Source organism: Eulemur rufifrons, chromosome 15 (genome assembly GCF_041146395.1).
Source record: "Eulemur rufifrons isolate Redbay chromosome 15, OSU_ERuf_1, whole genome shotgun sequence".
Lineage (NCBI taxonomy): Eukaryota > Metazoa > Chordata > Mammalia > Primates > Lemuridae > Eulemur > Eulemur rufifrons.
Window position 1 is genome coordinate 20,217,224 of NC_090997.1, and position 20,179 is coordinate 20,237,402.

The 20,179-nt window shown below is 54.1% G+C and overlaps 1 protein-coding gene across 1 annotated transcript in view; it reads right to left on the reverse strand.

Moving 5' to 3' along the window:
- Positions 1–206: 206 nt before the first annotated feature.
- The window catches only part of TRAM2 (translocation associated membrane protein 2), a 73,652-nt gene continuing 53,679 nt past the window's right edge, over positions 207–20,179 (reverse strand). The window contains exons 3-11 of the mRNA XM_069488172.1: positions 17,219–17,328; positions 16,583–16,699; positions 10,764–10,822; positions 9,845–9,929; positions 9,137–9,207; positions 7,589–7,693; positions 7,162–7,305; positions 6,146–6,309; positions 207–4,878 (exon numbers count right to left, since the gene is read on the reverse strand). Coding sequence (XP_069344273.1) covers positions 4,805–4,878; positions 6,146–6,309; positions 7,162–7,305; positions 7,589–7,693; positions 9,137–9,207; positions 9,845–9,929; positions 10,764–10,822; positions 16,583–16,699; positions 17,219–17,328 — 929 coding nt within the window. The 3' untranslated portion in view covers positions 207–4,804. The remainder of the gene's footprint in view (positions 4,879–6,145; positions 6,310–7,161; positions 7,306–7,588; positions 7,694–9,136; positions 9,208–9,844; positions 9,930–10,763; positions 10,823–16,582; positions 16,700–17,218; positions 17,329–20,179) is intronic.

Below are 20,179 nucleotides of genomic sequence, written 5' to 3' on the forward strand. Positions count from 1 at the left end.
ATGGACTTCTAAGATGATGCTACATGTTCTACAAGGGTGCCACAGAAACCCACCCGGGACCACGAGAATGACAGCAACAAAAGCAAAGTGGCTGACATTGCTTCTGTAAGGGACGAGGACTACCCCTCCCGTGGGTCTCATCTCTCCCCCATTGCGGGGAACTGTAAGGGACAGAAAGGCCTGTGGAAGAGACCACCGGCTGGGAGAGTTATTGCACAACCCGGTAGAGAGAGAAGAAGGCAGGCAGGCGGGGGGCAGGGCGGAGGGCTGCTACTCCACAAGGTAACACTGAATCAGGAGCTCAAACGGGGCTGCAACAGCCAGACTAGACCACCTGTCAAATGCATTATCTATGAATTAACACTCGAGACTGGGAAGTAAAAGTAAACACCTGTATCTCAGAAACTTTGGGTTGAATGGGAAGCAAAATAGATCGGAAGAGGGTTATGGTTATGTTTTTAATCTGGGATGGAGGGGGACTGGAAAAGCAGGGCTGCCATGTGGGGCCAGAGGCACAGGGGCGGGCGGGTGGTTCTGGAAGTCTCTGAGCTTCCCTAATAGGGAAGGGGTCTGCAGTTGGGCCACCTCACAGGCTCCTACAGCCACCCAGCAGGCCACAGGAGAACTGACATGAGGGAGAAACCAGGAACGCCACCGAGAACACACCGGGCGCCAATGCGGGAAGGGGAGGGTGTCAGAAATGAATGAGGCAAAACTGTCACAATCCGTGTCCCTTTCATATGTAACTGTACTGAGGCATGGTGTCCTCAGCTGCATATGACAAACAGCTCTGGAGCCCCGGCGGCTGGGGGCTGGCCACACAGCACAAGACCCCACGGCAAAGTAAGGCACTTACTATACACACACACAAAGGATCTGCTCAGGACAAAAACTCTGCAGGGACCGCTGAGCAAAAGGCTGCAGGGAGCCTGCAGATCCGAATGCCTTTCTCCTTCGAGGCTCTGCTAATCCTGGACCTCCACGCAAGAGTGAGGCAACTCTCCCTGGGGAGGAGTGGTCTTTTTCAGCCTTTGCGGGGGTGCAGTTAACCCTCGTGCCAGAAGGAGGGTGAAGAGTGAGAAGCTGGTAAAGTCTCCCTCACGGGGACAACCACGGGCTAGAGCGGGATTCCGTTTGGGTTTTCAAGTCATCTGACAATGACCTAATGCTCCAGTAATCCCCACAGCCCTCTCCTGCGGACAAGGCCTGAGCTCGGAAGGCTGCAGGCGGGAGGAAGAACGACACGGTCGTCCCAGGCTCGCAGCACTCTCTCCAGTGACCGAGAACAGAGCCTCAGAGGATCCCGGACGGAAGCCTGTTCACCTGTGACACTGAGGCCCTAGGCGATCAGTTACGTCCAGACTCCCCGACTTCCTCTCACACCAGGCCTAGGAACACCAGGCTGTGGAGGCTGAAGCCCACGAAGGAAGCCCACACCCGGGCCTTTCCCAGCCACCTCTCATTAAAGTCACCACCGAATGCAACTTCTCTGTCGGAGGGGATGCGCTCTCTGACCCAGCCTCTCAATCCACTGCTTAGAAAAAAAGGTCAAGGGGTGTTCAGGAAGGAGGTCCCAGAAGAAAGCCCAGAAGCCCACACCTGTCCCAGGCACCCGGGGAGTTTAGGGCGCCAGGGATTCTAGTCGTGACAAGCACCCGTGAGGAGTCCAGACATCTATTTTGGTTTCTCAGATGTTGGTAAGTTCCGCTTGGGGACAGGAACAGACAAGGTTCCCAGCAACCACATAGGTCTGGTGGCCCCGGCACACGTCGGGTGAGAATTGACTCCAACGGGAGAGCGGCGGCAGCTCCCCCACGGCTCAGCCCGCTCCCCCTTTGCCCAGAACCGTCCCCTACCTTCAAGAGGAACACATGTAACCTATTAATAGCGCGGCTGTCAGAGCCTGGAAGGTAAAAATAGCTTTCCCGTCACTGGCACTCCGAGGAGGGCAGCCGGCGGCACGGGACTCCCCCACCCGGCAGGGCGGCCTCGCTCTCCCGCCGCTGCCACCTGTGGGCGTCCCCACACGCGCCGGCCGGTCGGGGGTGTCGAGAGGCCGCAGGTGCCGAGGTAGGTTACATCTGTTCCCCCGCTCTTGGCAAATGGGGCTGAGCCGGCCTCTCCCACTTGGAGGACTATGGCAGGGCCTTCGCAAGTGGCTTGGGGACAGCAGATCATGCATACAACAGAAGAAAGTAGCCAAAGTCACCAGAATGAGAACAGGCAAGCCTAACAGGCTCACAGGCTGACGTGGAATAATTTCAGCTCTGGCAACATGGTTCACATCAACCTGCCGAAGCCTTGGCTCTGCTGTGAAATAAATGTGCCAGAGAGGCTGGTCGGGAGGTGACAAAGAACCCCTAACTGCCCTTTAACTCCCCCCAAAATGAACCTGAAGCCCAGGCTGGTGCGACGCCAGCCTTACTCATGGTCTCAGAGTTTCGTTTTGTTTTTTTTATATAGAACAAACCCTGGACACACCCTTGTCCACTAGGGAAGCAGAGCCTAAGCCGACCCGAGACACTGGGTTGGTGGGACCGCATCCAAGGCACAACACGCTGGCAGCAGTGAAGCCTGCAGACTTCGGGGACATGAAGCCATGTCGTCCGAGGCACCCAGGTGTCCTGGGACAGAGCCACGAAAACCTACACACAGGAAAACGGAGGCTGCTTGAGGGCAAGACGTCAGCGGCTTGGCTCACCCCCTCCCCAGTGCGGCACGTGGCCAGCACGCTGTACGTACCTGTGGAAGGCACGCCCCTCAGCACTCTCACCTGGGCTCACCTGAGAGGGACAGGCCTCCGGCAGGAAGCGGTTATGGTCCTGCCAATGACACAGCCGAGGGAGGACCCAGGCTCAGGGGGGAGGAAGGTGGGCTTAGCAGGCTGCTGGCTGAACACTCCCCCCATTAGCAGTTCCCAGGCAGGGCAGGAGCATGACCTCAATTTCAGTCTATGTCAGGGCTGTGTGACTGAAATGGCTAAGGGGTTTGGTTCCCGGTCAGCTCTGCTGTGTTGATACCAAGCTACAAGCTACCCTTTTACCAAAGTTCTGCTGTGTGGCCTAGACAAGTGTCAGAGAAAAAGAGGGAGGGATGGGAGAAACACATATTTTCAAAAACACGGTCCCACTTCCTAAGGGAAATCCAAAGAAGCCCAGGGCAGTTCTTCCCATTTCTGCAACCTTACCTTGGACAGAGAGAGGGTCTACAATGGTGTTAGGAAACAAATCCCTCAGTTACTGGAAAGTTAAAATTTATCTATGATGTAAGTGACTTGGAGAAGGGGAGTTGCTTTGATGAAAAGACCCATTTCTCCCTTTTTGGATAAAAATTCAAGGTTTGGTTTCTACTTGACATCAGAAAGAGGACCGGTACACCAGTGGCACTAGCATTCCCACGCCCACCACGAACTGCTCCCCTTCGCCTCAGCTCAGAGTTCTGAGGTTCTTCATTAGGGCCTTTTAAAGTCTACCGCCCCTTCTGGAAGTCCTTTGAAGGCACCATAAGGACTCGGAGGCCTTGTCTTCAGGGGGAAAGGAGGGGAAAGGATGTGTGGGGGAGGGGGACAAAAAGACTCCTATCGGCTAACTAGGAGAGTGACCTGGAGTCAGGCCTGGCTTCACGCAGTCCAAAATGCTAGGTGTGCTCAACAAACATCAGCAAATGACAACAATTACAAAGAACACTCAGCTAGTGAGGCCAGAGCGAGAACAGCCCAGGTGACCACCCCCGAGACACCAGGGGACCACCATGGGGCTGGAGCCCTTGGGGCTTAGTGTTTCCGCAGCTAGAGACGAAGCCAAGGCAGCGAGCTTGGGCCCCGACAGGGAGGCTGGCTCTGAGCTTAGGACCAGCGTCTCTCTGGCAGGTCTGCGCACCGCAGTTCGGTTTGGTTTGGTTTGAATGCTGGTGAACGGCTGAAAAAGCAACTGCAGCTGGGACTGCTGAAGAAAGGCCTAGGTCGACTTCTCCGTCGTTTCTGCCGCCATTACCTTTCTGGAAGAGCTGCTGCTCACACGCTTTGCGCCCGCTCCCCACGGCGGGAAGGCTCGTCCTCCTCCTTCGCCGCTTCCCCTGCAGAGCAGCAGCGGGCTGGTCGCCGGTCCCTGCCCAGCCATGGTGAGCCACGAGACCCAACGGGGTTAACACCATCCTTCTGGATTGAGTCGTCAGGTCCCACAGCCAAATGCCTTGGCGTTCACAGCCAGCAGCGGCTGGAATCACAGATCTCGTCAGTTAATCAGCACCAAGGAGATTACGATCCGGGAGGGCCGGGCGCTCCTCTTCCTGCCCCTCCACAAGGGGACACCAAGGGGCCTGCTGCTGGCCCCCGGCGGAGGCTCCTTGGCACGAGCCTTCCAGACTGACAGGTCCTGGGGACTGATGGACAGGACTGCAATCTTAGCTCCCTCTCATTGTAAAAATCAGACACAGAAAAATTGCACGATCAGGTGAAATGAGAAAGTAAAAGAGAAAGCAGCAGCCGTGAATGGACAGAAAGAAGAGGCAAAGAGAAAGACAGCCTTGAGAACCTGGCTTCTAGAAGGCCCTGGCACAGGGCAGGGGTGAGGACGAGAGGTGGCCTGAGGGAGGGAAAGAGAAAGAGTTTTGGCTTTATTGAGAATGGTTTATGGAAGAGGAAGAGAAAGCCAGGAAGTAAGGAGGAGAAACCCCTCGCTGAAAGATGGGTCTCTGCCGTTGAGACGGAGCACCACTAGCAGGAGGGCGGAGGCAGGGGGGGGCCGGGCTCCTCGCCCCCTGCTGCGCCCCCACCAAGAGGATTCCTGTTCTCAGCACTTTGGCCTTAAGGAGACTTGAGTTTCTTAGTCCGTGGGGAGGTTCCATTCTCTGCCTTCACCACTCCATTTTCATGGTAACCTGGGAGGTGGAGAGAGACAAGCACGCGTGGCGTTTCTGCCGGGACTGAAGCAGCAGCGGGGAGGTGTGGCCGGCAGCCCTGCCGCTGCACGGGGACAAGCCAAGGGACACTGGGCCACAGCTTCCCACAGCAACGGAAGGCCAGCAAACAGCTCCCAGGTGGTTCCTGCTTTCTCCCCAGTGTCCTGGACAAGTGGCCCTGTTTGAGGGGCCAGGGCATGGCGTGCAGGAAAACTCAGAAGCAGGCAGGGGCCTGCCCACCCAGGCCTGGGGCTGGGGCTGCTCACTCGCTGAGCTCACTCAGAGCTGCCAGGATCCCCGGTTCCCGGCGGGCCCTTGCAGGGCGCCAGCCCATTTCAGTAACTCCCAGGAACGGTGGCAACAGAAGGGACGGGGTACAAGAGGCTGTAGGGACAAGGCCTTACTCAGAAGCCTGACACTCATTTGGCAGAAAAACTGTGCTGTCTTTCCATTGTTGTTAAAAATACCTCTGCGTGCTTTCTCAAAGTCAAAGGTACATGTGGCTGCAGCCGCGTGCCCCGTACCTCCCCTGCCAGCCAGGCCCGGCTCCTCGTCACACCCAGCTGCGCACGTGTCTGATTCAGACACACATGAGCCCTTGCCAAGCAGGAGGCTGCCTGGAGAAAGGCAGGTGAGTCAAAAAGCAGAGCCCGGTGCAGACAGGCCCGCAGGCGGGACAGACAGCGCAGGGCTGGCAGTGCCTGGGCACTGGGTGGGGGTAGGTGCGTGCAGGGCCGGAGGAGAAGTGGGCGTCCCACCCTGCTGCCCACCTAGCCCTGCGGCACCGTGAGTCATTCCTGAAGACGGAGGAGGAGCCAGCAGGCTGGGAGGCAGGGGCAGGCTGGGATATGGAGCAAAGGGCAGGTGAGGACAGAGCTGCTGTGCAGCTCGGAGAAAGGACGCCAGCAGCAGCAGCAGCAGCAGCAGCAGAACTTGGCTGGGGTCCAGAAGCCACCCTGAGGACATATTTCGCGCCAGGGCTCCCCACCCAGCCCCTGCCCTGCCCCGCAGTGGCCAGGACTCCCAGCTGAGTTCGGGCCAGTCCCGCCCACAATCTGTCCCTGGCCCACACCCAGCCACGTGCCAGTCAGGGAGCCAGGAGCCCCAGGCCCAGGAAGGAGCTGGGGAGGAGGAGCCCGCAGGACTGGTCTGGGGAGCACCGGAGGAGCCCGGGCCTGGCTCCTCCCTACCCACCCCAGACAGACCTCGCCTGGCGCTGCTCTCTGCCAAGGGCCCTGGCACTCACCACATTCCCTCTTGATGAGCCTGGCTGGTAGTCTGGGGGCAGCTGGGACTCTCCGCTTGGCGCTCTGCTCGTTCCAGTATTCCCGCCAGTGCCGCAGCTGGGAGTGGATGAAGCGCCACATGAGCCAGGCCTGGGCGGCACACACCAGCAGCAGCACGCACAGCCTGCGGGCGAGGGCGGAGAGGTGGGCTTTAGGGGCGGGGGGCGGGGGACAAGGGCCAGGGACCCTGTGCTGCTATGGCCCATCACCGTGGGCCTGACCGCCACCATCACCAGGAAGAGTGTGAGCTTCGGTCAGTCTCCAGCCCTAGCACACTCCAGGTGTGGGGAAGGGACGGGCCAGGGAGACGCGAAGGAAGTGGTGACAGACGTGTGCCCAGCTCCGCATCACGACACTCCCATGCCTGGGGAGAGGCCCACGGCTGTGTCCCCTTTGTGTCCACAGCACGGAACAAAGCTGAGGTGAGCCCCACACATACTGGTGGAATTCCAATGAACTGAATTATGATGTAGCTGAAATAATTCCTGAAGAGTGGCTTCTCACCTAGCATGTCACTTAAAAGCAGAACCACCCCAGACAAGTCACCCTCCCAGGCCCGTGGGCTCAGAGAATCGCCATGTCTTCCTCACTGTCTTCCTCTCCGGGAGGGGAGGCCACTGGCTAAGCCACTGAAGAGCCCACGTGTGGCTGTAACGGTCGACTGAGGCACTGGACGTGACACCTCTGTGTGCCACGAAGCACTGGACAACTGTAAAGGAATTCACACTTGGACGAGCCCCGACTGCAGTCTGAGCACACCAGGACCAGGAAGGGAAGATGGTTTTGAAGGAAGAAGGCTGGTACCTCTTCTCTCCTCAGGCCTCGTGTCCAGAGATTTCCAGCCAAACATCAACCTGCGGGAGACCCTAGGGCCTGCCTCCTCCTGACCTTCTGTGGAAGTTGTGCCAAGTTCAGGAGGCTCCGGGTAGTGCTCAGGGAGCCCCGACGAACCACCTCGGGCTTCTGCCCAACTCACCGGCAAAGCAAAGTGTTGAAGTTCCCCTTCTCGGGGTCAAAGGCCTGGTTTTCCATGCGAGCCAGTCCGAAGCCAATGGCCAGCACGGCGAGGGTGAGGATGAAGAGGCGGGTGACCCCAAACACGGCAGCCCAGGCACTGAATCTGCTCAACACAGGAGAGAAACATCAGCCTTTAGGGCCCTCGGAGGGAACTTCACCCACTTCAGAAGTGAACCCCAAGAGGATTCAAGGGTGGTCTAGGAGGGCGCGTGAGGGATGAGATAGCTAGAATAATATGCTCCAGGAAAAAAAAATAAATAACCTCAGGGCGCCGCCTGCAGGTAAGCGGGCAGTATGCACCCAGGGAGGGACCCTCCAACCCTCCAGGTCTGGGGGGAGGCCCCTGCGCAGCCCAGAGCAGGCCAGCCTCCTGCCGCCCCACTTACAGCTTCTCGTTGTTTTCGTCTGCGAAGTAGAAGAGTCGAGCCATGTGGAAGAGGAACTCAGTGGAGTACTGCAGCAACAGCAAGATCAGGCCCAGGCGGCTCAGGCTGGGGGGAAAAGACTAGCCTTACACTCCCCCCAGGATGCTGTGCGGGGCAGAGGCCACTGCATCTGGGCTCAGGCTGTCCCCTGTGCCTGGGCTCTGCTTTCCACTCCCACTTTCCCTGGCCGGCCCTGCGTCATCCTTTAGGGTGCAGTTTAGCTGTCACACCCTTAAGAATTTTCCCAATATGACCCGCTGGCCTTTTACCTGTCCTGTCTGGGTCAGGTGCCCCTGCCTGCTCCCATAGTAAACCTGGCCTAGGCTCTTCGCAGTGCTTAGCACCTGGCACTCATCACCTAGGCTGGAACCAAGCACAGAAAATTGCTCATGACAAGTTTTCTGAGCTCTGAATATAGAAATATGAAGTGCTCCTGCTGTCTGGCTGTCCGCTGTGCAAGTCTGCAGAGATAAGAGGGACATGGAGAGGCAGGAAGCACTCCTTCGATGTAGTCCTGCCCGTACGCTCTCCCCTGGTCCTCATCACGCTCTGCTAGGGTGACGGCACAGCCCGGCTTCTTCAGACTCATTCTGCACGTGACACACGAGCACCCAACACAAGGGCAGAGCTGGCACCGCCACAGCCTTCGACCCTCAAAGCCCCAGGTAGGACTGATGCTGCTACAGGCCTCCAGAGACGGGGACCAGAGCTGAACACTCCCTCCCTTCCTGCCTCTGTGAACCCAAGTCACTCGCTCTCCCAGGACGCCTGCTGTGAGAGCCTAGGAGACAAGCGCCACCGGACCTCCAGGCACTTTAGCAAAAAGCTATATATGCCAAGTGATCAAAGTGCCAGCCGGGAGAAAGTAAAGTACAAGGTGTCCCCTGCACCACGTGGATAAAGCTCAGGGAAAGTCCGAGTTATCGATGACTCGATATGTCATCGATAACTCAAATCATATTGCCCATTCGTCAATATGATTCTTTTCATGACAGAGACTCTCAAGGCCAAACACTATAGCAACTCTTTCCACTTCCAGAACCCCCAAGAAGCAAATTACTCTCCATCTCCTTATAAACCAGAGGGAAGGGAGTTCCAGAGTGACGAACTCTAACAGCATCTGCCACAGGACGCCGTGAGGCAGGCGCCAGCCCGGGGATGCCTGCAACCCGCAAAGCCGCCATCCAAAGGCCAGCATCCGTCGGACGTCTTCTCTGGCTCTCTCTCGGGTTAAAGAAGTCACCCTTCTGGGTTCCCACAGCAGGTGACAGACACCTGCTTACCTCACTAAACTGTCCTTACCTAGGTCTATAACTGTCTCGCCCACTAGGCTGAGAATGAACCACTGAAGGTAAAGGAATCGTCCGTTATCCATCTCTGTTTTCCCAAGTCTTAGCATGGTGCTCGGCACACACAAGGTACCCAATAAATGCCTGCTAGTTAAATGTGTGGGTAGCTGCATGGACATAAAAGGGCAGGGACATCCGGCCTGCTCCAGGTCTCACTCACTTTAAGAGGTATGCTCCAGCTATGTGCACCAGGTACAGGCAGATGTACTGGAGCTGGCGGGGGATTTCCTCCTGGAAACAAGAGAAACACACGGTAAACTTGCTCGTTCCCCAACCGGGGATGCGGGAACAGAGGGGACGAGCAGGGGGTGCGAGAGAAGGCCGAGCCAGCCTACCCTCCTCAGGGCGGGGAGGCTGTAACACACAGTCCCATGTCACACCATGCACCGGGCCATTGAAAATGCCAAGGGCATTCAGGTCCATTCCTGAATTCCAGCAGCTTCGGGTCTGGTGTCAGAGGGTGAGGATGGGGTTGAGAAAGGAGAGACAGGCACTGGGGAAGAGGGCTTTGGAAATAATTCAGAGGGAAACTATAAAAACGTCTTTTTTTTAAAAAACATAGGAATGGCAAAAACCTTCTCTATCTAGGAGATGAGAGCTAGATTTCCCCCAGAGCCACGTGTCTGGGGGAGGCAGCAGGCAAGAGCCTGACCCTGGTGGGCTGCTCTCACGGGGTCGCCGTGGCGCTTCCCCAGGGGCTGACTCAATATTTTACTCAGCACCCCGCAACACATTCCCATCACAACCCGACACTCGACATGACACTCGGAGGTTCCAGAGGAAAGGGAGGGGAGGAGCCATCGGGAAAAGCAGGAGGCGAGTGGAGACGAATGTCCTCCCAGAGCGGGAAGGAGAAGTGGGCACTCACCTTCCGTACCTTCTGGAAGTACAGCTCAGGCAGCGCGTGCAGCCAGTAGGCCAGCTGGCACAGGTAGAAAAACTTCACCTGGAAGCTGGAGACAGGGGGCGAGTCACATGGGCAGGACAGAGAAAAGTGCCGAGCACAGGAGGGAAAGGCACGGGCCACTCTGTGTGTGACGAGCTGGGCCAGGAGAGAGGGAGTGAGCCCGGCGATCACCCACCCTGAGCCCGGGGACCCCCGCTTCCCCCCGGCCTCTGCCCTTGTTCCACATACAAGACCGGTTGAAAGGACATAGAAAGTCCACGGATAGAAACAAAAATGGCTAAAAATGCAGAGAAGGGCTTCTTCCACCTCCAGGAGGGAGCTGATTACACAGCACTGTCGATGGAGATGGCGGCCACGGAATATGCTAAACAATCAATGGCTCTAAGTAGCTACGGAAAATCTAACTCAGTGCAACATACTCTGCTATTGTTGCTCTTAAAGGTCTTAGAAGGCAAAGGGTGGCCTCCTGAGGGAGATGGGCCCAGGTGTCACCCTCCTGGCATCCTGGCAGCACCGAGAGAGGCAGGGGACGCTGCCTCTGACAGGGCATCGGCCATGGCTGGCTGTGAATGTGAGTGGGTTGCCGAGATGGTGCAAAGCCTCGAGAACTTTATGGAGATGTTCTGCTTCTGTATCCGTCTCATGCAGTGTAGGGACCTCTGTGGCAGGAGTTAGTGCAGATGACATTTCATCTGGGGCTTCTCCAGTCAAGCATGCTGGGAGGAAGTGGCTCCTAGACCAGACTACCATCCACGACAACCTGCCCCAGTCGGCTCAGGGAGTGATCCGGTCCTCACACCAGCTGGCCCACCGTGTTCTGGGATGGGAAGACAGGGGACAGCTCGTTCCTCCCTGGGGACTGAGTCATGAGCGTACTCACGGGAGGTACACATGCGGGTAGTCTTCCCAGAGGCTTCTCGGGTTTGTTAAGTATCCTTCCTGCAGTGGGAAAGAAGAGAGACCACTCAGAGACGTGGACGAGACCCACTGGGGCCCTGGGACCAGGCCGGGGGTCAGGGACACACCCAGCCCTCACCTGCTGGAAAGATAAAGGAACAGAAAATGTCAAAATGAAGGACCCCTCTGTGTGGGACCCCCTGGTACTTGGCTACTTTCTTTATTGCAGAGTCATGCTGGAGTAGGAAGAGCCGTGCTCTGGGGTCAGAAGACCTGTGTCTGAATGAGTCCAGCGCTTACTGGGTGCATCCTCCCAACAAGGTAATCAGTCTCCCTAAGCTTCAGTTGGCTCAGCTACAAAATGAGGGTAAAAATACCTCCCGTCACAGCTATTGCTGGAAATAAATGTGATGGTTTATTGACAGTGTCTAGTACTGTGCCTGGCATGTAGGCACTCAGGAAATGCCTGCAGGATGTATAAGCAAATAGATTCTAGAAGCATCACCCACTGGAAAAATGAAAGGCTTAGTTTGGCCTTTCACAGTACCATGAATAAAAGGAATCGCAGGGCCTCACAGGCTCACTACGCACCTGGACTCTGACACCTATCACAGGGCGTCATGATTGCCAGTCGCCTCCGTGACTCTGCAGGTTCCTTCCCGCTAGCGTCTTGTCCTGCCCTGCCTTAGATCTCTAGCGTCTAGCGCAGCACCTGGCACAGGGTGAGGAAGGCAACCTAAAAACCCTCCCATCACAAAACATCCAGAAATGCTAGATGGAATCTAATAAATATTCTTTTAAATGCAAAGCTAGCTCACAATAAGAAAGGGAACCCCCCTGGGGTCCAAAGGGATAGAAGCTAAAAGCCAGAGCAGTAGGGTGACACTGTAGCAGCTCCAAAGGTGTCACTCCTAGGGCCAGGGTTTTGTGCCCATGTGAGAACAGAAGATGATGCCTTGGGTGGGGACCCCGAGACTTTGTATAAAAAATCAGGACCCTTGAAAGGCTACACTCTCCAAGAAAGGGTAGACTAGAAAGTATTTGCTGAGTCCAGTAAAATTTGTTGGTTGAATGAATGAATGATGAATGCTTTAGGCAATTTCTCTCTTCTGAAGAAAGGGCTCTTATTTGTCACTCAGAGAAGGCAGAGATTAGACTAGTATGACCTCATTTTAGAAATAGGGAAATGAAGGAATTGACAGGAGAGATCTCCTGAAAGGAGATGGTTTTCTAGCAGCACAGCTGAAATCTGAGCAGGGCCACCAGTCTCCTGGTGCAATGACTTCAGGCCAGGTTGCTCCAGTAAATCAGAAAAGCAACTGCTTTGATGCAAAGGCGGACAACCCCCCTGGCCACACTGCGGCTTAGGGCAGGGGGTCTGCAGTGCTCAGGAGGAGGAGGAGGCCGACACATCTTCGTGAGAAGCAGTCTAGGTTATTATCTACTCATCTTCCAGTTTTGTTTCCAAGCGAGGGCTGATCCACCCACCTTAGAGTCACTAAATGACTTCTGACATATCAGTATGCATGTCGGGTACAGCCCACAGCCCAAATCCCGCAACCCTGGGCTTCCATCAGCACGATGACCTAACTGATGGGTTCAGTCAGACACAGCGTGGTCATGGAAACTCAGATTGGAAGGAAAAGGTGTCAACTTCAAATGTACATGGCCTCATTTCTAGTCACACTAGCGCTGCCCTCCTCGTTTGGTCGCACACAGACCGAGGTGCACAGGCAGAAGACTCTGGTGGTGGCGCCGGTGGTGGCGGTGAGCTCCTCCAAACACACCATTTATTTCCTCCTTCCTCCTGCCACTCACACACCTGCCTCCACCCGATCTCTGGCTCTAGGCTACCTCATTCCAGGGAAGTCAGAGAGGTGAGAATGTCTCCTCCTGGGGGGAGCAGCAACATAGTTAGCACGAAAAATGGTACTTCTGGGACTGAGGTGGGAGAGGAATTTCTGCCAAAAAAAGACAGGCCAAGAGAAGCAGTACTGAGAGAAATCGAAAACCCAGATAATCTTGTGATTTTAAACAGGAACAGTCCTCTGTTTGGCCTCTTTACTTAGGAGACAAAGAGGTCAGAACTTGGAGGCCAGTAAGCAAAGAAAACTCCCCAGAAAAATGCTGCCTGCTTGCAAATGTCCAGTCCGCTGGGACTGGGGGAGGTGGGGGTGGAGGGGGAGAGCGGGGGAGCCAGAGGAAAAGTGACTCACTGCTCTGAGAACAGCCTTTTCCAGACCTCTGTCCAGGCAGCTGTCTTCGGCCAGAACGGGGCTGGGGCACCCTAAGCTCAGGCATGCAAAGCCCCCGGCTTCACAGGGGGCCGAGTGTGGCTCAGGGAGCACCTGTAACCCACCCCAAATCCCATCCGCCGACAGGCCTCGGCAGATGGTGTGGAGGAGCTTTTGAAATCCTTTGTTCTCTTCTGATTCTACAAATCGACCCACAAGCTCAGCAAGGCCTCCACAAGCTGGAAACGTCCCTCCTGTTTCCCCAGCAGCCTTCCTTTCTGGTGCACGAACAAAGAGAACCACAAAACCAGCAGAATTCAGACACAACACAGCCAGCTGCTACCTAGATTCAGACACACCTTATATCATCTGTCCATCAAAAACAACCATGCACTAAAAATCTCCTGTAAAGCAATTAGTCTGTTGGTAGAAACCAGTCCTCATACAAGGACCAGCATTACTGAGCAGTGGATTTTAGGTTCCAAAATATAAAGTTGGACATCTCAAGGAAGTCAGACAGGGGAGACCAAACGCCTGTCCACCCTGCTGTCTCCAGTGGAGTTTTTTTTTTTCCCCTCTAAACAGTGAATAGCAGATCAAAGATAGATTACAAGTTGGAAGTTGACATTCTTACAAAATTATTGGTTGGTCCAGCCACACTCCTCCCATCACTCTACCTCTGTGTATACAGAGAAAAGCATCTGAATCAAACACCAAAATAAAACTGGTATTTCTAGCGGGAGGGATTTGGGGTAGATATTTACTTTTTCTTTTTTTTTTTTTAACTTCTCTGTACTGCTAACTTTTAAAAAAATGATCACCTATGATGTTTATAAAAATAACTCATTACTTAAAAAACTGTTGACGGCTGAAGAAAGAAAACGCATTTGCAGTTCGTTCATTCATTCTTATAGCAAATATTTAGTGAGCACCTAGTACATGCCAGGCACTGCCCTAGGGATACAGCAGTGAGCACGGTGCCTGCTAGCAAGCAGCGCAGGGTCTCCTGGGAGACACAGACACAGAGCATATGCACACGAACGGGAAACACACCAGTAATGGGTGCAGGGCAGAGAATGCAAATGGGGGTGTTCTCTGAGGAGGTGACATGTAGTGGAGACTTGGATGGCAATAAGGAACTGGCCACCCATAGCATGTCAGGGGACAGAGCACCTGAGCGGAAGAACCGCCGGTGCAAAGCCCAGGAGGCAGGGACGGCCAGGAGTATTAGAGGAGCAGAGGTAGGAACGGGGGCTGCGGCCAGCGAGGTGAGATAGCAAGGCTGGCAGGGCCCAGACAGCGAGTGGGGAGGAAAAAATGATTTCGGCTATTAAGCCAGGAAATGTGTGATTTTATTTATGTTTTAAAAAGCTCCATCTGGCAGAGCAGAAAATGGACTGGGGTGGGAGGGTGCAAGAGTGGAAACAGCCTCCTTCTGGAAAAAAGATACTCAGTGGCCCAGGCAAGGGATGCTCACTGGTGGCTTGGACTACAGGTCAGGGTTTCTCAGCCTTGGCACTATGGACACCTGGGGCCAGGTCATGTTTTGTTGTGGGGGTCGTCCCATGCATTATAGGACATTTAGTAGCAACCCCAGCCTCTACACACTAGACGACAGCAGCGTAGTGCCAAATGTCCCCTGGGGGGCGGAATCTCCCCAGGTGGAGGGCCACTGGACCAGAGGCAATAGCAGGGGCAGAAAGCAGCAGGAGGCGCTCAGTGTGTTTCCGAGGCAGAGCTGCTAGCACCCGCTGATGAACGGACTGTGGGGGGAGAGAAAGAAGAATCATGAAACATTTGCACTGTAACAGAAAAATATGATTTAAAAAAAAAAATCAGCTATTTTTACTCCTTTTACAGAACTCCTTCTCTTTTTCTCCAACCACTTTCCTCCCAGGCAGAATGGTTCAGCTGGAGGAGGTGAGGACGAGGAGTTAAACGGTGTTATCGGGAGCTGGTGTCATTGGAGCTTCCGGGGGTCCCCTGGTCTCTGTTTCCTGCCCCGTGTGTTCAGCAGGGAACTGGCTCTCCCCAGGGTGGAAGACTGTTATGTGCTTCCCAAGAAAGGCCTACGTGCTTTCAGCCAATTCCCATCATCACTGTCAAGTCCCTGAAGGACGGAGCAGTTTGTGTTTCACACCCTGGAAGGGGTGTTAAGTCACTTGGCTCTGGCTGCGAATCTGGTCCCCAGTCGCTGGGGTGGAACGTCCGGGGGCGAGGGTGAAAGGGTAAAAGTGATTCAGAGATGAGGCAATGCTTCGCCCGCAAGCTCAGTTAGATGTCGCTGGCATCCCGAGGCCATTCTGCCTGAAAGCAGCTTAGGTCTCCCGAGGTGGGAATGAACCCGAGCCAGGGGTTGGGAGAGGTCTGAGACCCAGAAGCACAGAGACGGTGTGCACGGCGCAGTACACAGGGGCGGTATTCACACTAGGTAAGGAAGTCTGCCCCCTGGGATGGTGTAGCCAAGTAGCCCTGTTCCAGAGGACAGAAGTCTAGGTCCCTCGTTTTAAATTCCTAGTGCTCTGCTTAGGAAAACTGTTCTGCGATAAAGTAACAGGAATAAAAGCAATATTCAAAAGGACATGCTGACCCCTGCTTGGAGAATATGAACTCAGTGTTCAGCTCTGGAGACAGACAGTTCCTCATGATGAGAGAACCCGTTGCTGTCACTGATGGACGACAGGGGAGGCGAGGGGTCTGCGGAAGGCAGAGAAGGGAATCTCAAAGAGGTCACGGGGTTACCGACTTCTCCAAGCCCGGGGCCTAGCTTTCTCCCGGGACCAGGATACAGAAGAGCAGGGCTCCAGGTGGGGGTGGGTGCTAATTAAACACTTCCTAGCACGACAGGCAGGGTCTTGTTACAGCGAACCCCAAAGGACTGTCCACATTCCTTTGTACAAAGGAATTTTGCTGTATCAAAGCTTGCTTGACATAAGAGTCCTATTGTGTAGAAAGGGGAGGTAGACGAATTGTCAGGTGCTGCAGGCATTTGTTGGAACGGCAGCGACTCTCACAGGATTTGATGTGCGGACAGGGCACGGCTGGCCTTATTTATGGAAGGCCAAAGTAGTAAAACAGAACGTGCGCTGGATTGGAACCAGATCCCCGAGTCCAGGCTGTCCTTGCTACCTCAAAACCACGTGACCATCAGCACACTGCGAAATTTGAGCTTGGAACTCTTTAGTCTATAACATGGGTAGCAGAATGAACCAAACATGTATCTTATGGTATAGTGAGTGTAGACAGGACTTATAAAACAATATGGCGTCACGTAGATACAGGGTATCATTATTGCAGTATCACATAATAATTATAACAAGTGTTTACTGTTGGACAAGATGACTCTCTCCAGCTATAAAATGGCATCTATACCATTTGGCCTCTCACTGCAATACCATGAGGTACAAAAATACTTCCAGTTCTAAGAAACTGAAGGTTCTAAGAAACTTGCTCCCCGCTCTTCCCCCCCCCCGCTAAGCTTTTCCCAGTCACTGTATCCACAATCCAAGAGAGACCTGCCTCTCGGCCTGGGCTCCCCGACCCCTCGGCAGCCCGGAGGCTCACTCACCGTCACCACCACGTAGAAGCACCAAATCACCGAGCTGAGATGAAAGACAACCAGCTGTCCAGATTCATTGAACTTGCTGTGTTTGACCTTGGAGAGATGAAGCCGTTTGCTGATTTTCTAAAGAATAGAGAAAACCCCTTATGTTAATGTATGACTATATCCACGTCGGGCAGATTTCAAGCTAACTGTTTTCTCCCCACAAAAGGGCTGAACATCATTAGAAGGTTGAAACCAGCCACAATCCAAGTTATTTAATGTACGCCGACCGTGTGCATATAGAACTTAGTTTAAGGCAAGCATTTTGAAAAAGCAGCAAGATGAATATCTTTAGCTTATGTGTAAGGAAAACATCCCCCAATCATGCTGTGTGTGACAGACCCATAAGGACACTGTCTCGTCGTATTTCCGACAGCTTTTTCCTCGCGTAGTAAGTCCTGCTGTCCCATGTGCTGTTTAGAGAAGGCTGAGGGAGGGGACAGAAACTAGTGTGGTGAGGGAAGTCCAGTCGACAGGACCAACCAGGGGACGCAAACTGAGGGCCAAGCGGACTCAGGGCTGCGGTTTCCTCCAAGGCAGGGTCCTCCGCCCAGGGCATCTCCCCAGCTTCGGGTTTCAGAATCCAGACAGGTCACTTACGTCTAAAATGTACTCCTGAACCACAGCGTGCAGGATGATGGTAATGAAGATGTAGAACAAGATTGTGACCAGGTCCTTGGGGCCGTAGTGGTAGTGCACGGTCTCACCATCTGTGGAGTAATCAGAGTCCCGTCAGCGTCCCTGGGGTGCGGGGAGCAGAAGATGCCATCACATGCTACCCATTTGCTGTGGCCCCACACTTAGAAGAAGGTTTCTGCCCCAGAATCCTGTCCAACCTCTGGTCCTCTTCCTCGGGAAGTGCCAAGGGGAAGCTGAGGAGAAGCCGGCACACCGCCATCCTGTGACGACCGTGTGTCTCCCGAGTCTGGGCAGGACAGCACAGTGGTTGGGAGCCAGGGGTTGGAGACAGCCAGTCTCCATCGCTCCCTGACTGTGTGCCTGTGGATAAGTGACTAACTTCTCTCAGCCTCAGTTTCCTCCTCTGTAAAATGGAACTACAGCTACACTTCACCAAGGAGGCCCAGCGTGGGGGTTAAGAGTGTGGACTCAGAAGCTGGCCTGCCTGACTTTGTATCACAGTTCTGTCCTTTACTTCCTATGTGACCTCGGGGCACCTCTATGTGTGCCTCAGTTTCCTCATCCGAGTTCCTGTATCGTAGGGTTACTGTGTAAATTAGATGAATTAATAAACATCAAATGCTTAGAACAGGGTCTGGCACACAGTAAGTATTTGCTATTATTTTGCTACAGGGATTTGCTATTTTATTTTTGTTGTTGGGCTACTGGGAGGATTAAATGAGATAATTTGTTTATCACAGTGCCTATAACTTTACAGTAAGCATGCAAGAAATGGTGGTGTATTGCAAGGCTATTTAATATTATAGCAATAAATTAGACAGAATCCCAGATATAGAAATCCCACGGCCCTCTATTGCTGCTGCCTCCTTCTCCACAGACAGCGGGGAACCTGCACCCCGTTCCGGCTAGCAGGCGGCAGGCTGCAGGGCTGCAGGAGCCTGGCGGACGCCTGCCTAGGCCTGGGCTGCTCTGCACACCCACCCCCTCCCCCCAGGCACACTGGCTGCCTTTCCAGCTGTGCTGCACTCGTCCTGAGTCACACACACATGAGTCATCTCTTCGCGGGGATGCGTTTACCAGAAGGTAGGCCAGGGGTGGTTTGTTTCAGGGTGGCCAGGGAACACAGCGCAGCTGACTGGGCCACTCTGGGAGTCACCCCTCACCTCAGCCTCCCTGGACCGGGAGACTGTGAGTGTGGGCGGTGGTGAGCGGGAAGGAGGAGGTGGTGAGGACAGAGAGAACATGAACTTTGAAACCAGATAGACTTTCCTTTTTCCTCTCCCTCCTCCTTTCCACAAAGACCTACTCTGTGAGAGGCCCTCGCCTAACTGTTGAAACAGGGAGATAAAAGACCTGCCCCTGGCTGCAAAGCACAAAGCACAGCAGGGAGACGAAGAAACAGACTAGGATTACACCACACACAGGCACGAGCCCCCAAGAGGTGGGCACGGCGAGCCGGCAGATGGAGCCTGACTCCGGCAGTGCAGGAGGTGTGGGGTGACGGGTCGGGGTGAACAGGCTGGCATCGGAACCAGGGAGGGGCAGGGCGGTCGGGGGCGTCCTGGGCAGGGGAGGCAGCATCCAGGCAGGATGCAGGGAATGGGGCCGGGGTGCCGGGGTTGGCCGGGCAGGTAGTTGTGGCAAGTGACGAGGCTGCTGCTAATGGCCTTGCGAGCCACATGGAAGGGTGTGGACTTTATCCTGAAGGCAATGTGGAAACATCGAAGAACTCAAATTAAACAGGAAAATGATGAAATCCGTGTTTTGGAAAGTTTACTCTGGCAGCAGTGGACGCACCTGGAGGTGAGGCCAGCGGTTAGGAAGCCGGCCCTGTGAGCCAGGTGAGGAGCCGCGGGGCCGACACTGAGGCAGGAACCGATAACCGCGGCGACAGACCCACCCTGACCCACCAAAGGGCTGAGGTCTGGGAGGGGAAGACAGGAAGGTGAGGAGACGGACGCGGGCCCCAGCCTCTGACGCCCGGGAAGCTGGGATACTTTCCTTGCTTTCTTCATAAAGGAGGATCAAAGGAGACTAATTAGATGGTAGCATATTTTGAAACTATAAAATAACTAAACACATGCAAAGTTTCATCATCAAGACCATCATCATTAGGCAAAATGGGATTTGGACTCAACCCAACAAGCACAGTCCAAAAATCGGTGAAATAACACCTGCCAAGACTTTAGATTATCCATTTTAAAGCCCTTTGAAGGTCACCTGCCATTTTTTACCCCAGATACTATGGGGTCCCAAGAGATGTGACTGTAGCCTTAAGTCCTTCTTGAAATAAGAATGAAGGTGAGTAAATCCACTCGGTGTTCCTTCGCTGTTCAGTGCAGCATGCCTGTGTGTTCATCAGCCAACAGACCATGTGCAGGGTTCTGTGCTGGGGCTGGAGAGATGGCCGTGAGCCATGCGGGCACAGCCCCGGCCTGCCTGGAGCTCAGCGGGTCCACATCAAATCCTCATCTACTTAAAACCAGTGGCCAAAGAGTAACAGCTCAACAACAAAAAACCAAACAACCCAATTAAAAAATGGGCAAAGATCTTGAATGGACATTTCTCCAAGGAAGAAATCAAATGGCCAATAAGGACATGGAAAGATGCTGATTATGAGGCAGATGCAAATCAAAACCACAATGAGGTATCTCCTCACACCCATTAGGATGGAAAAACTTAAAGAAAAAAAAAAACCCAGAAAATAACAACTGTTACAGAGGATGTGGAGAAACTGGAGCCTTTGTGCATTGCTGGTAGGAATGTAAAATGGTACAGCCACTATATAAAACAGTACGCTGGTGCCTCAAAAACTTAAAATTGGAATTACCATATAATCCAGCAATTCTACCTCTGGGTATATACTCAAAAGAATTGAGAGCAGGATCTCAGAGAAATATTTGTACATTTGTACACGTTTGC